The 25523-nt window shown below is 55.9% G+C and overlaps 1 protein-coding gene across 1 annotated transcript in view; it reads left to right on the forward strand.

Annotated features, from left to right (window-relative positions):
- The window catches only part of CDH23 (cadherin related 23), a 394117-nt gene that overhangs the window by 255963 nt on the left and 112631 nt on the right, over nt 1-25523 (forward strand). The window contains exons 14-21 of the mRNA XM_059397665.1: nt 7442-7506; nt 9168-9405; nt 10839-10944; nt 13080-13207; nt 17770-17842; nt 19415-19531; nt 23135-23247; nt 24462-24569. Coding sequence (XP_059253648.1) covers nt 7442-7506; nt 9168-9405; nt 10839-10944; nt 13080-13207; nt 17770-17842; nt 19415-19531; nt 23135-23247; nt 24462-24569 — 948 coding nt within the window. The remainder of the gene's footprint in view (nt 1-7441; nt 7507-9167; nt 9406-10838; nt 10945-13079; nt 13208-17769; nt 17843-19414; nt 19532-23134; nt 23248-24461; nt 24570-25523) is intronic.

Below are 25523 nucleotides of genomic sequence, written 5' to 3' on the forward strand. Positions count from 1 at the left end.
TAGGGTGCGGGGCGGGGAGGGGGGGTTGGTGCAAGTGTGTGAGATTGTGTGTGGGACGGGTTTCGCCTGGGCCAGACAGAGAGGAAAATCTCTATGGGAGGCAGGAGAACAGGCATATTTGGGAGGCTGTCGGAGTCACAGGGAAAGGAAGAGAGACAGGGTGTGTGTATGTGTGGTGTGTGTGTGTGTGTGTGAGAGAGAGAGAGAGGGAGGGAGGGAGGGGTGGGGAAGTGTGAGGACACAGGAGGAGAGAGGATACAAGGACAGGACATTCAGGCTATAGAGAAGGGTAGACAGGCTGTTTGAAACCGTGAGAGGAGGGCGTCTGTCCCTAGGGCGGGATCAGCGCTGTCGGAATAGGGCAGCTCCTGGGGCGCCTGGGGGGCTCAGTGGGTTAAAGCCTCTGCCTTCGGCTCAGGTCATGATCCTGGGGTCCTGGGATGGAGCCCCGCATTGGGCTCTCTGCTCAACAGGGAGCCTGCTTTCTCCTCTCTCTGCCTGCCTCTCTGCCTACTTGTGATCTCCATCTGTCAAATAAGTAAATAATATCTTTAAAAAAAAAAAAAACAAAAACAAGAATATGGCAGCTCCCAGTGTGTGGCAGTTCAGAGGGAGACCCTGGAGAAGGCCAGAGCAGGCAGGAGTCAGCTTGGAGCCTAAGGCCCAGCGTCCTTGATGGGCCTCCGCAAGGCTGTTAAGAGGGACAGTGGAGAGGTGTAGACGTATGTGATGGGAGCAGTGTGTCGGCAGGACAGGCCCTTGGCCCAGAACAAAGGAATGGAAGAGGGTGGGAGATGGTGACCGCTCATCGTGAAAATAGGCTGGGTCAGAAAGGAGCCCTTAGGACGGGCCCAGGAGAGGGCAGGACCTGACCACTTGTGAAGCGGTGGGGTCCTGGGAGTGAGTGTGAGAGGCTGTGATGAGCTGGGCTGGGCACAGAGCCCCGGCATGCAAGTTAAAGGGAGCGCTGTATCCGGGGGTGCCGGGTGAAGAGATCTGGGTGTGTTGGGAAGGGTGCCCACAGCCGGTTAGGCTGCCCTAACTTTAGCAGAGGACAGCCTCTCCCAGTCTAGGTCCTGAGCCACATGCACATACCAAGACCAAGCTTGGCCAGGGGTGGGGGTTCTTATTTGAGGGCCAAGGGTCTTGGCTGAGGGTCTGCCTCCTGGGAAACCACAGCCAGACACCCCTGCTTCCTCTGCTAATGGGCATGGCCAGAGGTGCCAGAGCCTACCCCTTCCAGGCAGAGGCTGGGGCAGAGCCATTATGGCTAGAAGGAGACTACCTGTGGGGACCCATCTGGCTTCTAGAGGGGAAGGACAGTGACCTGGTAGAGGCACCCTTGATCTCATGGCCGAACTCTTCCTGAACCCCTAGCCACACCTACAGGGGCAGGTGGGGAGGGGCGTGGTTACTAGCACAGGTGAGCTCATATCTTGTACTGTAGTCATTTGACCTTGAACAAGTTGATTGACCTCTCTAAGCCTCAGTTCCATCTGTAAAATGGGGATAATGTTGGTTCTAGTCCCCCTACCACCAGGGTAGGGCTGTCAGGAAGATGGAATGAAATAAGGTGGGGGAAACGCAGATGTACTCAAAGGGAGATGGCACGGGGCACCATCTTACCCTCCCTTTGCCCCATAGCCAAGAAAGGATGGGCATTTCTGACTCAGACCTGGCCAGTCTGGAAATCTGGCCATTTCCCCGCTGTAGGCTCACCTTGTCTTAACCTTTGGAATTTCCCCCACCATGTGTATTTATTTTTTTCCTTTTTGTCAGCAGAAGAAAATTACACTTCTGCCAGTATTGTCCATCACAGAAATAAGCACTCGCAATGCAATTATAAAGGCCCAAATGAGGGAATTAGTTTTGCTGGTAATGCCAGTGTTGGGGAGAATCAGAGGAGATGTCTTATAAATCAGGCGCTGGACAGCAGCCAGTCCCGGCCCCACCCTCTCCCCGTGTGCCAGTGGTGGGGACAGCTGCTGACTCTGCCTGGGGGCCCCTCTTCCTAGACTGCCCACAATAGTGCTGGAGAAGGCCGGTGCTCAGAGCTGTCTCTGAGCTCTGTGCCAGGGGTCGGGCGCTTCTCCCTGGGAGCTCCCAAGGGCTTCTCAGTGTCCAGCCAGTGACTGTCCCATAGACACCAAACACACTCATTAGTCTAAAATTACTAAAATTACCAAAATTTTTTTTTAAAGATTTTATTTATTTATTTGACAGACAGAGATCACAAGTAGGCAGAGAGGCAGGCAGAGAGAGAGAGAGAGAGGGAAGCAGGCTTCCTGCGGAGCAGGGAGCCCGATGCGGGGCTCGATCCCAGGACCCTGAGATCATGACCCGAGCCGAAGGCAGCAGCCCAAACCACTGACCCACCCAGGCGCCCCTAAAATTACCAAATTTTTAAATTACTAAAAAACACACTCATTAGTGCAAAATAACCCAACGCCCGCTAACCCCTTTTCTGCTTTATTCTCATCAGAGTGGTTAGCATTGTCTGAAATTACGTTCTGTAGTAATCTCTCCCCTGCATTTTCATTGTCTTCCCTTCCCATCCGTAAGTCACATTCCAGCAAGGGCATTGGCGTCCGTGTAGCTGTGACTCCAGTGCCTGGTGTAATCACTGGCATGGGAGGAGCCCAGAAAATACTTACTGACTACACGACTAAGGGTCTGGTCATTGTCTTCACGAAGGTTCTCTCCATGGTGTGCCAGGGATCCTCCAGCTCGCCCTCTAGACCCACTCTGCCCCTTCCCACATGCTCTGCGCATGTCCCTGTTCGGAGCACAACAGAGGACACAAACATGAGTAAGATACGGACTTTTCTGTCAAGGGGCAGACGCGGGGCATACACGGGCAGTTTTCAGAAATGGCAAATTTATACTCCATATTCCAAAAGAGGTACAGCCAAGGGCTCCCAGGTCAGGAACAGTGAAGCATCAGGGAGCTCCTTCAGTGATCAAGCATTTGGGGTGGGTCCTGAGGGCTGGGTTGGTTTGGATGGCAGTTACAGAATGAAGGGGTGTGGTGCAATCAGGTCGTCAGAACCCAGAACAGCCCAGAGCATCATGGAGAGGTGGGTATAAGAATGCTGAAGCTGGGGGCACCTGGGTGGCTTAGTCGTTAAGCGTCTGTCTTTGGCTTGGGTCATGGTCCTGGGATTGAGTGTCGTGTCGGGCTCCTTGCTTGGCGGAAAGCCTGCGTCACCCTCTCCCACTCCCCCTGTTTGTGTTCCCTCTCTCGCTGTGTGTCTCTCTATCAGATAAATAAAAATCTTTAATTAAAAAAAAAAAGTTCCAAAGCTAGCCAGGCCTTGACACAAGGGTGCTGGTCTGGATTTAATTTGGCAACAATGGGGAGCCACTGAAGGTTTTTGAGCAGAGGAAGATCATGTTAGCCATTGTTTTTTACTTCTGGCCCTTGGGTAGGCATAAAGCATACCAGCGTGTATCTGGGGGTAAGATTCTAGCCCTGGGGGATGCTAGTGGGTATACAGAGACATCATAGGGGAGATCTAGAACCCTGGTTTAGCATTTCTTAGAATTCCCAGGGTACGGTATGAGAGCCGGCCATCCGGGCCTCCCCTCTGCTGTCTCGGCAAACATGCTGCCATCCCCCAGCACTAGAATCTAACCCACAAGCACACACAGGTACACTTCACTGCTTACCAAGACTGGTTCTAAAGGACCCAGGGGCAAGAAGCCAACACCAATGGCTAACACAGCAGGAGAGAGGGTGTTGCTGGCACGAGGAGTACTTGTGGCCTCTGTGCAGATCCTGGTTACTCCCCAGCCCCTCCTTCCTAAAGCAGGCCCAAGGGTCGCTGTTTGGCACAGGATGTGTTTCAGGTGCGCAGGCACAAAGCAGGGCTTGGGAAGGAGGCTGATTGAAAAGTGCATGAGAAAGGGGCTGAGGGGGCAGGCCCCAGCAGCGCCCTCCACTGGGCCAGCCAGCATGGCTAGAGCTGCACCTCGGCTGCCACGGGACCCAGAGGTGCTAAATGGTTTTAAGACACAGATGTGGAGGCCACCTCTGCCACTTAGCAGTGGAGAGCCCTTGGGCACCTTTCCTAAGGAAGATCCTGTCTGCTTCCTCGTTTGGTAAAGGCAAGGAGCAGGGGTGGTAGCAGTACCCAGCTCACAGGGCTGGGCTGGAATGAAATCCATGGGCAGGAATGCGTGTTGCATCTGCGTGGATGTAGAGGTCACTGTGGAGGACAGAGATCGTGAGCACCCCCCCCCCCAACCTGTGCGGGCGCCATGACCCCACCATGTCCCCCAGGGAGCCAGAGCCGGGAGGGAGGAAATAGAGCCACTGACAGCTTCCTCTCTGCTGCATCTTCAGGGCTAGGAGTCTTTCCTGAAGGGCGGACCCCAAACCCAGCCTTGGAGAGCCAAGAAGGACAGAAAGGGGTGAGCCAGACAGGGGAGGAAGGAAGCGGTCCAGGCAGAGGGGAGCAGATGGGCTGTGCCAGTCTGGGCCAGAGCCGCACGTGGTCTGGCCTGGGTCAGCGACGAGGCTGGAGCCGGCAGCAGGGGCCCGGAGGGCAGGGCCACGAGTGTGTGTGGAGGAGAAGGGACGGTCCCCTCAGGGCCCTGGGGAGCCCAGAAGGGCCTTCGGCAGGGCTGCCGAGTGAAGGGGTTTGCTGTCTCCTCCCAAGCACGGAGCACTTGACCCAGGCCCCCTGCTGCGGGCACTGGCCTGAGCACCCTGGCGGGGCCCTCTCTGTGGGGGCCAGCTGCCCCCATCATGGCAGGGCCCCAGAAGCAGCTTTTCATCTTCTTCTGATTCTGCTTCATGTATTTGAAAGATGGAAGTTCTCCCTCTCCTCTTCGCTGGGCATACATATTTCATACGGTCATTAGACGGCGGCACTAAAGGACTCACAAATCTTCCCCGGTCAGCATCAGCAGCGTGGGTGGGCAGCGGGAGGCCCCGGGGGAAGGGGTCACTCTGGGAGCCATGGCAGTGCCCAGCCCGCCAGGGGAAGATGCGGGGATGGGGGTTGGGGGCTTGGAGGCCAGAGTCTGCCCGGGGAGAGGAGACCAGCCCATCTTGTCACCCAGTTTCCCTGGGCCTCAGCTGTGAAAGGGCTGGACAAGGGGGACCTCTGGGTTCCTTCCTGCCCTACCAGTCTGAGTGCCATTCCACAGGGCACCCAGCTAGGAAGGGCGTTGTCCCTAGGGCCAGAAACTGCCCCCTCGTGATTTGATGGGGCCCTCGGTTCCTGCATAGTCTAGCCCTCTCTTCCTCCCCTCCACACGGCCTAGCTGCTCTCTCGGGTCCCTGGCCTCTTTTCTCAGCCCCTTTTGCTCCCTCCCCTTTGAATCCCTCTCTTCCCTGGCTCTGTCCCAGCTCTCCACCCCCTTCTTGCTAAAACTTGTTCATTCCTTTTCCAAGCATTCCTTCAGCAGCTGCTCTGTGCCCGGCACTGGGTGCTGGGAGGGAGCCCGGCAGGTGTGACTTTGCCTGTGTTGCTCCCCCAGACCCTTTCCTCTGACCCACCATGATGCTGAGGCCTGAAGGGGGGGACATTTGGTCACACAGTGATCTGACTGTTGGCACTATATTGGAACTGGGGTCTCTAGGCCACACTGACACCTCACCAAGGGGCCTGAGGGCATCACCAGGCCAAGCCCCACTTCCAGTAGTTGACTACAGCCACACATAGTGATGATGATCAGTGGGGCAAAAGGGAACTTCGGGGCTCCTCCCTGCTTCTCTGGTCCCTGGAAGGAGAGGAGGGAGGCAGGCTTACCCTGAGGAGTTTTGTCTAGGTTCTTCTGAGAGCAAGCTCCCTTCCCCGTTCAGAGCAGTAACACATGGAGGCCAAGGGCATGGCAAGACAGCACTGGCTTCAAATCCCTGCGAAGCCTTGGGGGAGTTCTTTACCTTCTCTGTGCCTCAGTTTCCTTGTCTGTGAATTGGAGGCCGTGCTGATAAAAGGACCTATGTCGCAGGGTGATTACAAAAATGTGGGACAAGTGCAAGGTGCTCCGTAAATGATGGTTGTGGTGAGGAGTGGCTCAGAGAGAAGGTCTGTCCGGGAAGCAGTCCTGCGTAGGAGGGTGGTTTCCATGGCTCAACGTCGTCTTTGTCCCTTATTCGACACACATCCCTGAGAACCTGTGCTGTGCTCGGAGCCTGACTGAGCAGAAGGCCTCACACAGTCTTCCAGAATGCAGACAGTGGGCATGTTGAATGGGACTTGGGCACAAGAGGCTGCCCCTAGCCCCAGAAATGGCCTCTTTCTGGGTAACCAGGTTTCCTAGATAACCGAGTTCTGAACCCTTTGGGTCTAAACATTTTTTTTTCACTTGGATCATTTGGTGTAGAAATACATTATTCACTCTTCTGCCTTCTTTGACTAAGGATACTGAACACAGATTTTTCTCAAACATTCAGGTCTATCATAAAGAACATGGAATTCGATAGATTTCACAGAATCCAGGAGAACCTCAAAAAATACGTGATACAAAGATATGGAGGGCGGGGAAAAGAGAGGTTGGTAAGAGGGTATCAACTTTCAGCTGTAAGATAAATGGCGTCTGAGGAGCTAACGTATAAGATGATGACCACGGTTGATAACGCTGTATTGTAGAACTGAAATTTGCTAAGAGAGTAGAACTTCGTGTTCTCACCAAAAAAAAAAAAAAAAAAAAAAAAAAAAAATGGTAAGTAAGGGAGGTGATGGATGTGTTAATTAACTCAGTGGGGGACATCCTTTTATAGTGAACATGTATATCAAATCATCAAGTTGTACACTTCAGATGTGTTACCATTTTATTTGTCTATTATACCTCACTAAAGCTAAAATAAAAGTAATGAAACATTTTCATTAGCAGAATCTCTGTCCAATCACAGTCTTATCGAGAAGCCCCAAATGTAAGGCAGAAAGGTCAGCCCAAGGCCTTTGCTCCTGGCATCTGGTGGCAGCAGCAGGCTGCCCGGCTCCAGGGCAGTGAGTCGCCTGGGAACGGAGCAGAGTCCCAGTGCCTGGCACACAGTGCGTGCTTAATAGGGAACAGACAGTGGGGCACCTGAGTGGCCCAGTGGGTTAAGCCTCTGCCTTCAGCTCAATCATGGTCTCAGGGTCCTGGGATCAAGCCCCGCATCAGGCTCTCTGCTCAGCAGGGAGCCTGCTTCCCCCCTCTCTCTCTGCCTGCCTCTTTGCTTACTTGTGATCTCTCTGTCAAATGAATAAATAAAATCTTAAAAAAAAATAGGGAACGGACGACTGAATGAATGGTGTCATTTCACCTATAATATGGACTAGTATAGAAGAGGACTCGGCGGAGCGAGAATGAGGCAAAAGCCGGAAGTCCCACCCCCAAAAGCCAAACCTCTGCTGAAACCACGGGCCGGCTGTGGACATTTCCCGGGGAGATCAGGAGCCTTGCTGGGGCCAGCAGCAATGACTTCTTGTTCTGACCTTTGCAGGCAACAGACAATGACGTGGGCACCTTCGGCGAAGTCAACTACTTCTTCAGCGATGACCCTGACCGGTAAGACCCTGCCCCAGCGCCCCCCACCCCATGCTACCTCAGCAGTGGCACTCCACTATTCACAAGGTTCCGGAAACTTCTCAGTGGCCAGGGAGGGTGCAGTGCCGCCATGGCTAATGCACTGAGCAGGGAGTCAGAACCCATGGGAGTCCCTGCCAGCATGGCCGTTGCCGTGGCACAGTCGTGGCCAAATCCTCTAAACACTCAGAGGGATCGTCTTTCTGACCCTCGAAAGACAGCCTTTGGCTTTGGGAATGAAGCAGCTCAGGAACACGAGTGACAGCACCCAGCGAAGGCCGTAGCAGCCGCAGCTCCCATCTGGGAACCCTTGCTGTGTACTGCTCGGGGCCCAGAGCTTTCCACACGTGATCCAACCTCATCCCCCCAAGTGCTGGAGGAACTCAGCACCAGGCACTGTTAGCGTCTGTGCTTTGCAGAGGCAGAAACTCAGAGAGGCTGAGACATTTGCCCAAAGTCACACAGCTGGTAAGCTCTAGGGCCTGGCATCTGCATGTGGTCTTCACCACTGGGATACATGGCCTCCAGCAAGAGGGGGCCCGCCACATCCCTCAGCCCCTGGAGGAGATGGGGGGTGACTCGCCTCACCGCCAGGCTGCTGTCAGCCTCGTCCTGTCACCCACCGTGGCTTTGGGCCATCTCTTTCCTCGTCCTTAGTTAAGCAGAAGGGGAAACCCTCTCGTTTTTAATGATCAAAACCAAGTGGAAGTTAGAGAGCAGGTCTGAAGCATCTGGACGCTCGGCAGGATGAGGAAGACAGGCTGTCAGCTTGCGGTCCGGCCCTGGCTGGCTGCGGGGGCGCTCAGGAAGAGACAGATTGTTAGCAGTCCGGCCTTGCTCTGCCGCTCTGGGTGGAGCCTCACCAGGGCAGGAAGGAGCCAGCAGCAGGAAGCATGCACAGGGCATCTCTGTCCCTCTGGGCCCCCATGTCCACATGGCCTCATGCTGGTCAACTTGGGTTTCCTCATCCCTTTCCGTCTTCTTCCCTGGTCCTGGAGCCAGGACCTTCTGGGCTCAGAGGACCAGATCTGGGCATACAGGTGCCAACTTCCAACTCAAGGGAGGCTCCCGAGGGACTGTTTAGAGGAGGAAGCTAGGGGGATGGTCTTGCTGGACCTCGCTTCTCCCCAGGAGACACGTACCAGGCTCTTAGCCAGGGCTCCACGCTGGGGCAGAAAAGAAGGGCTCTCTCCTGAGAAATGACCCACGACCCCTCCCCTAGCTGGATGCTTTACCACCCGCCTAGAACATTTAGGGGCCAAAGCATCTGGAACGGCAGCATTTCTGACCGTCCTTGTTCTCCAGCATCTGAACGTAGACAGTAGGCAGAAACTCCTGTTCACGCAGGAGGAGGGTCGTTCTGCCGAGTTCCCTCCGACGAAATCAACCTGCTCCTGCCCTTTCAGTACCGGGCTATTTCCCACCCCCGTGTGGTCCTCACCCCTGCCCCCCACCTCCCACCCCACTCCTCATTAGACACAGACACTCCTCTGAGTCAGGGCTAGTGAAGAGAGGGCAGACTTCTGACTTTATTTCTGTGTATGCCCTCGGGCAAGGACAGGCTGGTAAATACAGGCCTTACCTCTGAGCTGCTTGACTTTATGCCTGGACCCCTTTCTCTCCCACCGTCCCTCCTGACACAGGTTCTCTCTGGACAAGGACACCGGACTCATCATGCTCATTGCCAGACTGGACTACGAGCTCATCCAGCGCTTCACCTTGACAATCATCGCCCGGGATGGGGGTGGCGAGGAGACCACAGGCCGGGTCAGGATCAACGTGTTGGATGTCAACGACAACGTGCCTACCTTCCAGAAGGATGCCTATGTGGGGGCCCTGAGGGAGAACGAGCCTTCTGTCACCCAGCTGGTGCGGCTCCGGGTAAGAGCCCAGAGCGTCCTGCCACCCAGCCCCCCTCCTGTCCTCCCCCTCGGCAGCCTCGGCCTGCCCACCGCCCTGTGGAAGCTGCTGCGAGAGACGCCAACCCACCATCCACAAAGAACTCAGCCCCAATTTGTGTCAGGCTTCGGAGCTTTCCCTGGTGTCCTTGGTAACTGAGTGGGGCAAGTGTCTGGGTCAGCTTAAATTTCAGGTCACCATTCAGCAAAGGGATGTCCTCCCCTTCTCCCTTGGCAAGTGGCAAGCAGGATCTCCACTTGGGACCCCGTCCTCCCAGTGTCCTCCTGCAGTGAGTTACCCCCACACAGAGTAACTCTGACCAGAGACTTCTTTTTTTTTTTTTTTTTTTTTAAGATTTTATTTATTTATTTGACAGATCACAAGTAGGCAAAGAGGCAAGCAGAAAGAATGGGGCAAGCAGGCTCCCCACTGAGCAGAGAGCCTGATGTGGGGCTCGATCCCAGGACCCTGGGGTCATGACCTGATCCGAAGGCAGAGGCTTTAACCCACCGAGCCACCCAGGCGCCCCAGACCAGAGACTTCTTCATGTCCTCACTCCCCTTCCCCACTGTGCCCACCCAGAGTGACAGGGCCCAGAGGCCTCCCTTTAGAGCTGGATTCTGACGTGGGCAGGAAGAAAGGCAAGGGGACCAAGGGTGGGCACGGGGGGATGCAGAGAAGGCAGAACCCGCACCCCCATGCCGTCCCACCCCACTCGGCTCCCGGTACACCAGAGCGGTGGGAGCCCCTTGGAGCCTCTCTAGGAACAGAAACCTATGAAAAGAAGCGAATTAATTCAATCACCCCAGAGGGAAAGAAGGATCTCTGACCCCATTCCAGGCATCCACCCCACCTTGCATTTGTGCAGTATGCATTTATTTGACACCTACAGTGTACCAAAAATTGTGCCAGACTGTAGGTACACAGGAGCCATCGAGAAGTCTAAGTTTCCTGCTGGCACAGAGCTGACAGTCTGAGGGAGGCAGGCAGGCAAAAATGAAACAGGAAGCCACAGCTGGGTGTGGAGGGACTAAGGAGGCACACAGCTCAGGGCCTACTTGGTCCAGAGGTCAGCGAGGGCCCTCTGTGGTTGGGCTGCTCAGGCTGAGACCAAAGGGTCTCTAAGATGATCGTGCCGGGGTGGTGGTGACTCTCATCCTCAGGGTAAGCTCCAGGCTTCCCCCTCTTCCCCTAGGCCTCCAGCAGACCTTCTAGATCCCCACACTACCTCCACACCCCAACATGAGGTGTGTCTGTGGGGAGCCAGAGGGTGGCCTCCGGCTGAGGGAAAGGAGGGCCTGGCTCTCCCAAGGCAGGCGACCCGACCCGGAAGGGACCATCCCTCCTCTCCTGCCTGCCCTCTGCTCGCCCTGGCCCCTGAGGGCTCACCGGCCTGTCTGCGCTCTTCCCCCCAGGCAACCGATGAGGACTCCCCTCCCAACAACCAGATCACCTATAGCATCGTCAACGCTTCCGCCTTCGGCAGCTACTTCGACATCAGCGTGTACGAGGGCTATGGAGGTATTTGTGCTGGGCGAGGGGCCGCCCAGGGAGGAGGGGCGGTGGGCCCGAGCAGGGCAGTATACCCACAACGCTTGGGGGGGGGCGAGGGGGGAGGCGGTGTCAGTCACCCTAGAGGGCCATCAGAAGGGGCGTGGCTGTCTGTCTCCCAGACACCCTGGACAAGCCAGGGAGCTGCCCCACAGCCCATCAGTCAGGGTGAGGGACACAGGCCTGGGATCGCCCTTCTGTAGGAACAGCTCCATCTTTCTCTGGGTCTCAGAACATGGGCAGCTCCGCATCTGATATTACCACAGTCTGCAGGGCCCCTCGTTCTTACCCTGGCTGCCTGGCCAGGTCTGTGAGGCAGAGGCTTGTCAGCTGCGCTTCCCGATACTCTGGGCCCGCTTCAGTGGCCTCATAGGCAGTGACCACTCCCTGCTGGGCTCAGGCACAGTCCCAGACTCTGGGCCTCACCCCGACGACCCTCCTGGGACTCCTGATCCCCAGGACCCAGGCAGGGAGTAGCAGCAGCAGCCTTCAGCTCCAAGATCTTGAGACAGCCTTGTTTCTCAGAGGAGGGGCAAAAAGGCCCAGAGACAGGGAATGACTTGCCCGAGGTCATACAGCAGAGGGACAGACGGACACACATGTGATCTGGCTCTGGGTTGCTGCTCCAGCCTCTTCCTTCAGCATGTCTGTCTCCACACCAGAACCCAGCCTCTCTGAGACCCTCGACAGTCTCCCCTTACCGGTCACTCCCAGGTCTGTTCCTTCTGCCAGGAAAACCCTTCCTCCCCGTCTCTTTGCTCTGCCTCCCTTTGGCCTTAGGCTGGTCATTTGGACATCCCCTCCTGTGGGAAGCTTGAAGATGGCATAGGTGACCCCAAGGCAGAATGGATGCACTCTGGGTGACTCTGAGTCCAGCGCTCCCTCCTCCTGTACCCCACAGTCAGGTCAGGGAGACGAGGTCACGGAAACTGCGGTCCTCACTCCAGATGCTACAGCCCTGTGTTCTCTCTAAAATCTATTCCCTGCCCCTCAAAGACCTGAAATGTCTTTTCCTACTGGCATACCCCAGCCTCTTCGTAGCTAGACCCTCCCTTAGGTTTTATATCACTAAAGCAAAGATTTTACTTCCATTTTCCGTGTAGAAAGTGGTGATTTCATATTGTCGTAATGCCCCAGCAGACCACCTATGCCCCCCACGTGGGAGCCCATATGCCTTCCCTCCCCAAGCAGAAGAGTACCTGTGGGAGAGTTCAGGCATGTGCCGCAGTGGGGACATCAGAAGGCGGCATCTCTCAGCTGTCCCCGGCTCCCCCTCACTTCTGCCTGTCTCTGCCTTTAGGGCTGTCTTTACCCCTTTCAAGCAAAGTTCTGCTGAGAGTAAAATTGGCCACACCTGAGGGTCCCCCCAAGGGGGTCAACAGTGCCCAGAGCAGGCTGCTGGACAGGATGGGCATGGAGAGCCCATGGGGTAAAGGGAGGAGGCACCGGAGGAAGGAGAGAGAGGAGGGAGGCCTTGGGAGGGATCAGGCAGGGCCAGAGAGACTGAGGAAGGAGCTGCCATCTGCACCCCACTGTCGGCATCACCCCGGCAGCCCTGAGGCTGGGTAGTGAGTGCATGAGCTTTCTGCATATCTGGAGCTCCCTCCCAGATACTAGAGAGCCAGAGGCATGACCCTGCCCTCCAAGAGGCTTCCAGGCTGATGGAGAGTGCCGGATAAGTGGGTGAGACAGACAGACAGATAAGCAGGCAGTAGCACCTACTGGGGGAAGAGCCTGGGCTCTGGATTCAGGGAAACACAGGCTCAAATCCCGCCTCTAACACAGTGCTGGCTGTGTGACTTTGGCCAAGTTACTGAGCCTCTCTGAGCTTGGTTTCCTCACCTGTAAAGCGGTGGTTACATTACCACCAAGACAGTCAACACTAGCTGTGCTCAGTATTGTGCCTCACCAAAGTCAAGACCACGAGGCTCCAGGAGTTCAGAGCCGGCAGTGGAGGGCGGGGGGGGGGGGGCGGTTGCGGAGAATGAGGCAGAGCTGGCCAGCCTGTGCCAGCCACAGCCTCTCTGCCCAAAGGAGACCCCTGGCTGGACAGGCATCTAAAGTCTGCTTATAGGAGGCCTGGGGCCATGTTCCTGTCATTTCAGTGATCAGCGTGAGCCGTCCCCTGGATTACGAGCAGATACCCAACGGGCTGATTTACCTGACGGTCATGGCCAAGGACGCTGGCAATCCCCCTCTGAACAGCACTGTCCCTGTCACCATCGAGGTGTTTGTAAGTACCCAGGGTGCTGGTCTTGCCCTTTCATGGTAAAGGGTGGTGAGTGTTGGGCTTACCTTCCCAGGGTAAGGGGTGGTGAGTATTGGGTGCCCTGCCTGAACCCAGTGGTGTCAGACTGTGTCCCTACATCCTTGGCTGTCCCTGCAGCTCGGGGAGTCACTCAGCAGACTGTCCTGCAAACTTCTGCCATCGCTGAGCGGCCAAGCTGCCCCCTAGCTCAGCCAGGAAGTCCAGGCCCTGGGATGTGAGAAGAGCCTTACCATCATACTCTAACTTCTTTAGGGGGGCTCAGGATGCCCGCTGGTGGGGAGCAGGAACGGGGGCTCAAGCAGGAGGAAATGTCATGGGATTCCGTCGTGTAGAGCCATGCTTTGTGAAGTTGAAGGGAAATTACAGGGAGGTCATCTCTCTCCTGTCTCTTTCTCTCCATATATCCCCCTCTTCCCTTTCTCTTTCCTTTTTCCGCTCCTCTGAAGATCTAAAGGGGCCTGAAACCCAACCACAGCTGGTCTGACATGAATATCAAACACACGGTAGTGCTCTCCGTGTCTGAAATTATCAGTCACTGACTCCATCTCCAAGCCGGTTCATTTGCCCCGTGCTGCCCCACTAGCGATCCCAGGGATGCAAACCATGGTCTGAAGGGGGCACCCGTGGCCTTTCCCCACTGTGCATGTGCAAGCACCACCCCCCACAACCCGCATCTCATAAAGGCTGCTGCCTGCGGGAGCCATGAGTGTGTGTTGACGGAAGAGTTAGTGCATTTCAGACTCCAGGAAGAGTAGATCAGATGGGCAGGTTGGAGATACACTGTGATCTGACGTGCGCTCTGCAGAATCTCCCGTGCAGAAGTGCTGGATGACCTTTCTGTCCCAGATGGCTTCACCGGCAGCCTCTGGCGCTGCCCCACACCTGGCTTTACCAGGCCTCATCCTCTCAACCCAGAGCAGAGGCCCAAGGGCCAGCTGCCTGGTGGGATGGTCCTTGTCTGGGCAGGGAACCCTATTCACTTGCTCCCTAGGATGGGCTGGCAGTGATGAGGTGGAGGGTGATGCCTCGGGGGGAGCCCTGCATGTGGGCAGCCAGGAGGAGGATCTAGGGGTGGCATCAGAAGGTGAGGCTGTGAAGAACCAGCAAAGGGAAAAGCAGAGTCTGGGGTCCCTCGCAGGTTTCAGGGAGTGGTGGGAGGCTGGGGGGAGGGGCGGCCGGGAAAGAGGAGATCCACAGAACCCTAAACACTAACGGCCTGCCTTTTACCCACAGCCTCCCACTTTGAAGCACCAGGGCAGGCGGGCACCAAAGAAGCAGAATGCATTCCTTGTCAATTATGACCCCGTCCTTGAGTTCCTTCTCCACATGGCCCCAACCCTAGTTTACCCATCTTGAATAAACACAGTCCCCAAAGCGCCCCAGTCCTGGTCACACTTCCAAGCTCGAGCAACCCACCATTTTCACCTGGTTGGTATTGTCTGCTCAGGCATGGTGACTTTTCCCAGTGAGCAAGGTGCAGCGGCAGGGATGGGAGGGAACAACGGTGTCTGTGAAACCTGCTCCCCTCCTCGAAGAATGGAGGAAGGAACAGAGTTTGGGAGGCATATGGCTCTGAGACCCAGCTCTGCCACCCTCTAACTCTATGACCTGGGGTCCTAAACTCTCTGTCTTTCTCAACCTCAGTCTCTTCATCTGCAAAATGGGGATAATCATGGTACCACGTCATGGTATTATCATGAGGCTTGAGATCACGCAGGTGGCTCTTGACACCTGTTATGTTGGCTGTCGTCGCAGCTGGTGGGATGGTCGCGCATACTGTCAGCAGCATCTCCGGTACCAATGGAAATTTCCGAGAACTCAGCCAGACAGAGAAGATGCACTCTCAGTTTGGGGGAAGCGGATGAGGGAGAGGGTGAGAATAGGGGTGGAGTCAGGAAATAAGTTAAGGTGATCTACACCAGCCCAGGGATGGACAGGCAGAGTTGGCCACGTGGAAATTAAAACTTTCCCAGTCCCATTCCACAGATGAGGCAAAAGATAGCAGGTCCAGGATCCCCAGGGCCTTCCTCTCTTGAGTTTGCTCCCGGTCCTGGTGAGCTAGGATTGGAATCCTGACCTGTCTGACTCCTGAGTTCACATCCTTTCCAGTGTACGCCTAGGCCCGAAGCCTCGGAAATCCCTAGCTGCGTGCAATTGAAACCAGTACACCTCACGGTTCGCGTGGATCTCCTGGAGATCTTAAATTCTTCTTTAGCGGACCTAAGCAGGGGCCGAGGCTCTGCATTCCCAGCAAGGGCCAGGCAATGCCGATGCTTCAGGTCAGGGGACCACACTTTGAGGAGCAAGGCCTTCTAAGGTCGGCCCCGATGGGATCTTGAAACCCAGGGACTGCCCCAAACCCCAGCTTCCCCCACCGGTGACTCAGTTAAGGAACCCAGAAAGGGCCTCTTCCTCCTTTCCCCTCGGCTTCTCCGGGGGAGCCCAAGCAAACAGGAAGAGCGTGGCCAAGGAGCCAAACAAACCTTTCGTTCACTGTGAATAAAAGAGGGGTCAGCAGCCTTCACCTCCCTCCCCGAAGCCAGACAGCAGAGTCTCCGTGTGCAGGGCTGGGTTGGGGGCAGGGATCCACTGGGCCTGGAGCTACTTGAGCCCAGCAGAAAGGGTCATTTTCAAATTCCCTCAAAGCTGTCCTGCAGACCAGCAAGGGCCCCACAGTTTTCCTCCAGGTATGCTCTGGCCCTGACAGCGGGGAAGGGTGGGGCAGGGGTTCTGGCAACAAAGACAGGAGCCACCTTGGCCGTGAGGGACCATACTCCCTCAAGCAGGGCTTTGGGGTGGTGTAGTCACTAGTCACTTTTGTCTAAGGACCACACTTGAAAAGGTCATCGCCTTTGGGTTGATTTTGCACATGGGTGATTTTTAAGTAGCTGTCACTTGTCTAAGCTGGCTCCTCCATCCACCAAAGGGATTTTCTCTCAACGGGGGGCGAAGATAAGAGATGAGAAGTTCACAGCAGCGTCTCTGGCACTGGTTGGGGGTGGGGCGAGGCAGATCAGGGCGGGAGGCTCCTGGAGGAGAAAGGGGTGGGGGATGGGGGACGCCAGGTGATTCCTTTTCACCCACCGCTTGTTGGTTTTTAATAAAGAAGTCAAACTTGGTTTGTAGATTTCCCATTAGGGGACAATAAGCTTTTGTAGAGGGAGCCGCTGAATTAGAACTAATAGCGAATGCAGTGCCAGGTTCCGGGGAAATATCACCGCTAATAAGTTTCTGCCTCACGCTCTGTCACTGACATTCTCGGCGCCGTCTCGCGCAGCCAAGCGGAAGGCTTAAATATATACATATATGGGGCATTGGCTCCTGCACTGGGGGGATACCTGGGCATGCTGTTGGGGCACTGAATGGCAGGCAAGCCTTCACACCGCCAGTTCTCCGAGGCAGGGGGGTGGGAGGGGGGAGGTGCTGCACAGCCCAGAGCCCCGGGGGCAGGCTGGGGTAGAAGAGCAGCATTTCTTTCTGGGTACTCGCAGTCTGCAGTTCCGGCAGGATGGGGTTCTCGGAAGTTCTGAGGCGTGGACAGTCAGCTGTCATGCCTGTTTCACTTTCATTGCTGCTTGGGTATAAGTGATGCTAGCAAAAGGGGCTTCTAGGGGAGTCTGCCTCTCAAGGAGCTTCCAGGTCTGTGAGGGAAGCCTGTGCTGTGAACACTGCAGCCAGGAGACTCCCCGGGGGCTACCATGCCCAGGGCTCCCAGGGGAAGGGGAAAGGCTCAGGGTCAGGGGGCCTGGGGGCTTCCTCCAGAGGTCGATAGAAAGAAATTCATGTTGAGTGCTTACAAAAAGCAGTGGGCGAGGACCAGAGTCTTCGAGGGCATCGAGATTGTCCTGAGAGTGGAAGAGGGAGACAGAGGAGCAGGGGGAGCAGGAGGAGCAGGAGGAGGCCAAGTCTGGGCCGGTTCAGCCCCTCGGCCTTCACCAGCTCCTGGCCACTGTGTCACCGAGGCTGGTCTCTGGTGGAGGCAGGATGGGATGAGGGACTGCTGGAGAACAGGAGGTGGTGGGCTCCGGGCCAGGCTTTGCCCCAGTAGGTGGAGGAGCAGCTCTTATTCCTACCTGCGCAGAGGGGCCTGGAATCCGGGCTCTAGAAACCAGGAACTTTAGGTCCGGGTGTCCCTTTCTCCCTTTCCTTCTGGTGGGAAGGGTCTTAGAACCTTCCATCACCATCTTAGAGCTGCTGGGAGGGAAGCTTCAAGTGGGCACCCCCAGCATGGAGGGTGCTGAGCTGAGCAGAACAGGAGTAAAGCTTGGAGATGCACTCGAAAACCAATGGGAGAGAAGGAAGCTGAGAGTTCTAGGCAACCCTACCACTGCCTGCCTTTTCCATCTTCTGGCTCTTATGTGTATCTCCAAGGCCTGTCCTCCCTCCCCAAACTGTAGCCCAGCCAGGGGAGCACCCGCCGCCCCATGACACCCCACCTGGCTCTGGTTAAACATGAAGGCCAAAGCTCTTCCGTGCCAGCCCCGCTGGCCTCCCTGGCTCTGACAACCTGTTTCCCTTCCGTCCAGGATGAGAACGACAACCCGCCCACCTTCAGCAAGCCTGCCTACTTCGTCTCCGTGGTGGAGAACATCATGGCAGGTACAGGCCCCGGTGATGGGGGAGGCTGTGGAGGCAGGAGGCCAGCGGGCACACCCGTGACAAGTCTAGTCATCTGCCAGCCAGCGGCTGTTTGCAGGGCACCCACTATGTGCAGGCACTGTGCTGGGTGCTTGGTCCCCACTCTCCTTCAGCGGCTCTCCAGCAGGGGAGAGAACGGTCAGCAATCAGTCACAGAACAAGCTTGATTAAGTGAGCATGTGCAGAGGACTGAATCATGTTGTGAGGCCAGGCTGGCTGTGTTCCTATGTGAGAAATAGAAGGGGACGCTGGTCTCTTGGCCATGAATTTGGTGGCAGGGTCCAGCTTGCAGACCCGGGACCCCCAGCTCTACATTCGGATTCCCCAGGGACCCGCTCTGTCCTAGGGGCAGGCTGATAGCTCACCCTTACATCTAGGGTGGACTGTTCTGGTGGGGGAAACCCCCAGGTGAGGAATTGCTGCTATATCTGGAGGGTGACCTTCTGTGGCACCATGGGGCCTTCTCAGGAGAGTCTCTAGATACATTCCTGTGTTTGAGGACTTCCTGGGTAGGTCCCAGGCTGGGCCCAACCCACCCTTCCCTGTCCCAGTCAGGCATCCCCAGGAGAGGATCTCTCTCCGGTCCCCCTGCTCAGGGTAAGACTGGGGAGCCAAGGCCTTACACCCCCTGGAAGGTGCCAGAAAGACCTGCCTGTCTCACAGCCCCCTGCCTGGCCCCTTAGACCGCTGGGACTCCTGCTTCATCCACACAAGAGTAACTCCCATGTGTGGCTCAGTGAAAGCTGCCGTGGGCCTGTACCCTGCTTGTCCCCAGGGTCCTCACCAACAGCCCCATAAGCTGGCTTTCCAGGTAGACCCATTTTATAGAGGAAGAAGCTGAGGCTTAGTTGCTAGAAGGTCCCCTGGGATTCCAGCCTGGGCACCATGACTCTAAAAGGCCACACACTGAATCTCCTCAGTGTGGCCATTAGGCGGCAATGGGAGACAATTGGGGGGCTGGACCCCACAACCTGGAGTGGCCTCGGGACAGGCCGCTTTCAGGGTCTCTGGCAAAGGCCGCTGGAAAGGCTGATCCCCTGACCCAGGGTTTCACAGAAACGGGCATGACAGCGAGGGCCTTAACTAGATATTAAAGAGAAAATAAAAACCCTTATAAATTTCCCCTTGTGAACAAGATGAAATAAGACCAAAATTGAATACAATAAATGTGGAATAATTTAATATAGGGCTTCATTTCTTTTTGACTCAAAGTCAAAGATGGTCCATCTGAGTGTATTTTCTCTGGTGAGCTGCCAGAGGGAGGTGGGGGAGAGCAGTGGAAGGGTCCCTGGGGGTGGGGGATGGGCAAGAGCAGCAGGTGTAATCCCCCCCAGGCTCCAGGACCCCCTCCCATGGAGCCTTGTACCCACGCAGCCTAGGGAGCTCTGGGGGTTAAGCCCACTCTCATCCCTGGGTGCCCCAGTGGCAGGTTTCCTGCCTCCTGAAGGCTGGTCAGCAGGAGGTCCCAGGTCCTGCTCCCTGGGCCTCAAGCCACAAGCCTAGGTTGAACATTTCCTGTTTGTCTCCTGGAAGGAGCCACGGTGCTGTTCCTGAATGCCACAGACCTGGACCGCTCCCGAGAGTATGGTCAGGAGTCCATCATCTACTCCTTGGAGGGTTCCTCCCAGTTTCGGATCAACGCCCGCTCAGGTGAGCGCCGTGGCCCCATCCTCTCCGCCTCGGGCTGACTCCCCATGCCTAGCCCTGGGTCTGCCCCTGAGCCAGGGTCTCCCTCCCTTTCCCAAGAAGCCCTCAACTGAAGCATGCCAGCTTTGAGCACCTGGTTTTATCCCTGACATATGAACTAGAGTGTGATTAGTGATCTTACCCCCGCCCCCAAACTGGAACATGAATGTGTCCCCAGAGGATGTCTTTCAATGGCAAGGAGCCTTGTTATGTTTAGCATGTGTTCCATTTCGCCAACAGCTGACTAACATGCCACCCTACAGGGATCTCTTAAGCCTCCACGTTCCCCTTCCTCAGCTGCTGACCCAGTTCTTGAACCTGGCTCCTCTTCTTAACACAGCATGTGCCTTGGTTTCTCCCCCTGCACAATGAGGATGGTCATTTTAGGGATGGAGTGTGGAGCCCGTGAGTTGTTACAGGGAGCACTCCTAGAGTTGGTCCTGGCACGCAGCAGGTGCTAACATGGTGACATCTTCCTCATCGTTGTCTTTCGTCTTTTCACCCAGGGGCCCCCTGGTGAGTCCCTGGCCCCTGCTCAGTCCACAGAGCTCTTGGCTTTCTTCCCCCTTGTCCATGTGCCTCCCTCCAGATCCTTCTCCCCTGAAGCTGGGTGGCAAGGGGGAGGAAAAAACAAAAACAAAAACAGGAGACTCCAGGTCACAAGCTGGGAAGGAATATGAAACCCCTGGACATTCATTCACATGTTCATTCAGTGTCAGTGGGGGCCTGCTCTCCAGCAGGTGCTGGGTTCTGGGGCACAGGATGGAATTAGACATGGTCTTCCCTCATAGCGGTTCCCATGCTACTTAGTGGTCATACAAGGCCCTCCACTTCTAAATACCCATTTTTATATTAGGTAAGGGCACTGAAGGTACCAAGCAGGCCCGCCCTGAAGTCTCAGTGGCCCAAGACAACAGAAATCCTGACCCACCCAGCTTTCCGATGCCATGTTCCGTGGACAGCCTTGAGCATGGTGATTCTGGGACCCAGGCACCTTCCATGTTGTGACTCCAAGGTTACTGGCAGGGGAAGAGAGCCTGGAGTTCTATCTGAAGAGATGTATATGGGCCAGGACTGGAGGTGACAGAGGTCACTTTGGCCCACATCCTCTTGGCCAGAACCAGCAATATGCCTATATGGAAGGCAGCCCGGGGAAGTCGTCTCCGGCCTCCCAGCCCCTGTGCGGCAGACAGTCTAGCCTGGGAAAGAGAGCAGGGGTCTGGTGGACACTGGCCAGCCCTGCTCCAGGGGCTGGAGGAGGCTTTAAGTCTTCCTGTGACCCATGCCCATCCAAGTCTGCCTTAAGGCTTTCTTTGATTCCCTTTTCCTGGAAGCGAGGGGAGCAGAACGTACTGACATGTACAAGGCGAGACCTGTCCAGGGCCGTCCTGAGCCTCTCGCTCCACCTCTGACACAATGGGGGCCTTGTTCCCTGCTCGCAGGAGCATCCGTCCCAGCGAGCCCGCACTTCCACGGGGCTCAGAATCATACCATTCATGGGCATTAGCTGGAGCTCAGACAGCATCACGCCCGTCTACCACCTTCACCGCTCTCGGGCAGGTACCAGCATCGTCCTGAGTTTCCAGGTGGCAGAACTGGTGCATAGGACCGAGAGGTGAAGCAACTTGACTGAGGACTTGGAAAGTCTGAACTTGGGACCCCGGGGCTCAGGCTTTAACTGCTAGATGATATAAGCCACGTTAGACCCATGAGCGGGTTGGGCGCTCTGACCTTTCAGCACCCGGCTGCCTCCCCAGTGAGGGACCACATCTCCACCCTGGGGCCTTTAATAATGACATGGACATTTTCTTGCTGCCTTTACATGACTCTTTCAGCAGGGAAGGCATAAGTGTTTTCCTCCGAGCTCCTCGGTCAAATGAGCCCGGCCCACTCCACAAAGGTGGCCTTAATTGGATCTAATTTCCCAGACAGGAGGAGCCATCTATCATGCCGACAAGTTCATGTTTAAAACTTTTTAGAGATTAATTTCTTCCTCACCCTGCCAGTTAATTGACACCGCCCCAGCATGGAACATGGCCTGGTGGGCCGACCTTTGCCTGTCTTTTGTTTCTGGCCTTAGCACCTTCACTGCCCGGTCCCCACTCCCAGCTCCCCGCTCAGCCCTGTGCAGGTCAGAGGACAAACCAGTGTGGCAGGGAGGGAAGGGTGAGACCTTCTGGTCCACCTCCCTTGTTTTATGGTAGAATAAACCGAGCATGGAGAAGTTGAGTAACTTGCCTCAGGGGGTACAGCTCAGGCAAGGGGGGTAAAAAAACAAAAGCAAAAAAATGGATGGTGTACAGCCCCTGCCTTGGGGAATTCTCACAGTCTGGAGAAGGCAATAAGCATTTCCCACGTGCTGGGAGCTTTATCCGTAGCTCTGTTAATTATTTAATCTTCATAAGAGCTCTGGTTGGAAGGCATAGTAATTTCCCTTATACAGATGAGAAAACTGAGGCTCAAAGAAATTAAGTAACTTTTCCAAGGCCAAACATGTAGAAAGGGCCATAATTAGAATTCGGATTGGGTTTCACTGTCCTCAAAGCATAGCTCTCTGCTGCGGCCCAGGTCAGAGGTAAACGGCCTGCCTACCACCACGGGCAGGCAGGGACCAGCTCACACCTGCTTCTGAGAACCAAGTTCAAGCATCTCCTCCACTCCTGGTTCCAGGCCATCAAGTCAGCAGCTTGCCATGGCCCTGGTGGAAATCAGCAAATGCTTTTTTTCTTTTTTTGCTTCCTCTGGGAATCCGGTTATCAAAAACCAGCACACCACTCCACACGTGACCAGGGTGACCTTTGTGTTTCGGTTACACCAAAATACAAAGAAAAGCCAAAAACAGGTTGATTAGTGGTCAGTTTTAAGTGTTTGTAGTTAATGGAATAACTCGTTTGTACCCTAAAAGAAACCTCAAGGTAATAGAATCATGTTATAAGATCATGAGGAAATTATTTTATAACTATTGTCCATGCATTATGGGCTGATTAACAAGTAATGAGTCAGAACACGTGTAAAACACATCCTATGTTACAGGGTCATGTCTGTTTCTCTGTGACTGTCTGTGAATGAACAGTGCCAGGCGCCGTTCTGAGCCTTCTATGATGTTGACCACATTAATCCCCCGACAGCCCTCTGAAGTAATTCCTATTGCTTTTCCCTTCTGACCGGGGAGGAAACTGAGGCACGGAAGATTTAAGTAACAAGTCTCAAGGGACAGCGCCAGTAAGATCATGTCAGAAGTCTAAAAAAGAAATTTCTTGTGACCAAGCTTGAGGCTAGGGTGCTCCCGTCCTAGTCCCCAACCCCTAACCCTGTCACCCGCCATGCTGTCCCCCATACAAAGATATTTCCCCATCAGGGGCTTATGCTGCCACCTCGGGCATTCCGGTTTCCAGGGGCATGGGTGCTCCCCGCTCTCCCCTGCAGGGCGCCATCTCACACACCCAGCACGTGCACACACACGGAGACACACACAGGCACACCTGCTGCCGGATCATGCAAATAATGCTCACGCTCTCCTTCCTTCCCTGCTCTCTCCCTGGCCCACCCTATGCCTCCGTCCCGCAGGCGAAATCACCACCACCTCCCTGCTTGACCGTGAGACCAAGTCTGAATACATCCTCATCGTGAGAGCCGTGGATGGGGGCGTGGGCCACAATCAGAAAACCGGCATCGCCACTGTGAGTGCCCACCGCTCCCATGCCCCCTGCTCCCCCAGACTTCCCCCTGCTCCCCCACCGCTCCCATGCCCCCTCCTCCCCAGCGCCCAGGTGCTGCTCCCTAGACCATCTGCAGGTCACACCTGTGTCCCGATGCAGTGCGAGTCGGGGGAGGGTGGCAGACACCAACTTGCTGTCAGCCCAGGTCAACCCTGGGGCCACTGCAGCTAGGGGGACGAAAGGCATGCCCTCCTGGGACATGGGGGACTCAGGAGGAACAGGTGTCTTTCCCTGTCCCTAAAAGACCAGCTGGGCAAGTAGGAGCTTGGGGCTCCTACAAGGAGCAGTATTTCTGCCAGAAAGGGTGGCTCCAAACAGAAAGCAGGGTCCCTAACCCTGGTGCTGAGAAACAATGCCTAGGCTTCCCTACTGTGAGTAAGTAGGACCCATCAAGGCCCAGAGCCCCCAGCCAAGGCCTTGCTGCCCCACCAAGGTGCCTCAGGTATAGGAAACTAGAGAAAGGACATCTGAGGGTACTGACTGAGCTCTGGGCTGCAGAGAAGACATGGGGCCCAGGGGTTTGGGCAGTAAGAGGCAGGAAGCCCCCTATGGGAGAGGAAGTAGGAAAACCCGCTGACCGGTCGCCTCCTTCATCCTGCTTGCTTTCTCTGACTCTCCCTCAGGAGCCATCCCTGACCTCTCTGCCTGGCCCTCACCCTACCCACAGCAGCTGTGCCCCATTCCTGCCCGGCCAGAGGGGTGGGGGTCAGTATCGCTTGGCCAGGGACTTGGCAGAAAAATCCCCAGAACCCCATTCCATCCTGGGAGGCCCCTGCTAATAGGATTCTGAGCCGTATAAATAATTTACCTGGGTGGCAGGTGAGCAGGGAAATTGCTTGGCTCGTAGCTGAGACTGAATCTCAACCCCGACCCTGTCCATCCCTTTCCGCCAAGCCTGGGATAGGTGAGAGAGGTCCCCAGTTACAGGAAGAATTTCAGGGGTCATTGCATTCATTATGCTTCCTGATGGGACAGCACCTGAACTCTCTCCCTGGGGGGACCTGGCTCCCCCCTGTGCTAGAAAGCCCAGGCCCTGCCCTGAGGCCCCCAGTGTAGATGGAGCCCATGGATTTCCTGCTGAGATGCCCCATAGGCCCCTGAGTATGACCTCTCCTGGGCCCCGCACAGCTCAGCCAGCTGGGTGCCTCCCTCTCTGCCCTTCGTGGCCCCCGCAGGTGAACATCACCCTCCTGGACATCAACGACAACCACCCCACCTGGAAGGATGCCCCGTACTATATCAACCTGGTGGAGATGACCCCTCCAGACTCTGACGTGACCACGGTAAGTGGTGGTGGGACGGCAGAATGCCAGGCAGCCCTTCTCAGGGCGTCTGCCATGCCGGCCCATGAGGGACCGACGGGCTTCCTGCTTCCCTCTGAGCCAGCCCACGGAGCAGACTTCCGGAAGCTCTCTTGCATGGCGGAAGGTAGTCAGAGGCTGTGGGAAAGTCCTTGCACCGTCCTCAGAGGCAATGGGCTGCTTCGGGCTTTGTCAAAGGGAGCACAGGCTGCCGAGGGACAGGGCCCAGGCAGCTAGAGCTGGTTCAGCTAGTCACCATGCTTGCGGAGACCCCAGGACTCAGTCTGGGCCCACAGGAGAGCTCCCGCCCTCCCCTAGCAAGGCGCCAGCCACCTCCTCAAGTCATACAACATAGGTTCTGTCCCCCCACCTTTCCTTCCCCGCTTCTGTTCCCCACAGGCAGGCCCCCAGTGGGGTGTTTGAAGTTCGCCCAGGGATTTTCTGGCCTGGAATATTCCAGGTTGGCCCAGGCCCCTGGATGCACTGTGTGCAGGGTTAGGACTTGGAGTGGGGAGCAAGGGAGACGTGGCCAAAGTCTCAGGAGTCTGGATGGGAGCCAGCATCCTGGGGAAGATGAGGAAAGCCAGGGTTGGGCACCCCACTTGATCGGCTCTGGGGTTCGCATCTGTGATGTAGTATCCTCCCCCATTTGGCTTCATGTGAGGTGGTTTCTCCCCAGGGTCCAGCCCCAAAGCCACTCAGCCAGCTGAGACAGGCATGAACCTCATAGTTGGTGGTAACCCAGCATATCGAATGCCGGCACTGTGCGGGGCGAAGCCCGAGGCCTTCCCCTGAATTCTCTCTCACCCTTGTAATGACCTCACAGGGCAGGTGGACTCATGACTACTGTCGTACTACAGAGGAAACTGAGTCTTGGAGTTGGAGGGGTCTGGCCCAGGTCCCAGAGCTAGTCAGAGATTGTATCAGGATGTGAAC

The sequence above is a fragment of the Mustela nigripes genome, chromosome 4 (assembly GCF_022355385.1).
Source record: "Mustela nigripes isolate SB6536 chromosome 4, MUSNIG.SB6536, whole genome shotgun sequence".
Lineage (NCBI taxonomy): Eukaryota > Metazoa > Chordata > Mammalia > Carnivora > Mustelidae > Mustela > Mustela nigripes.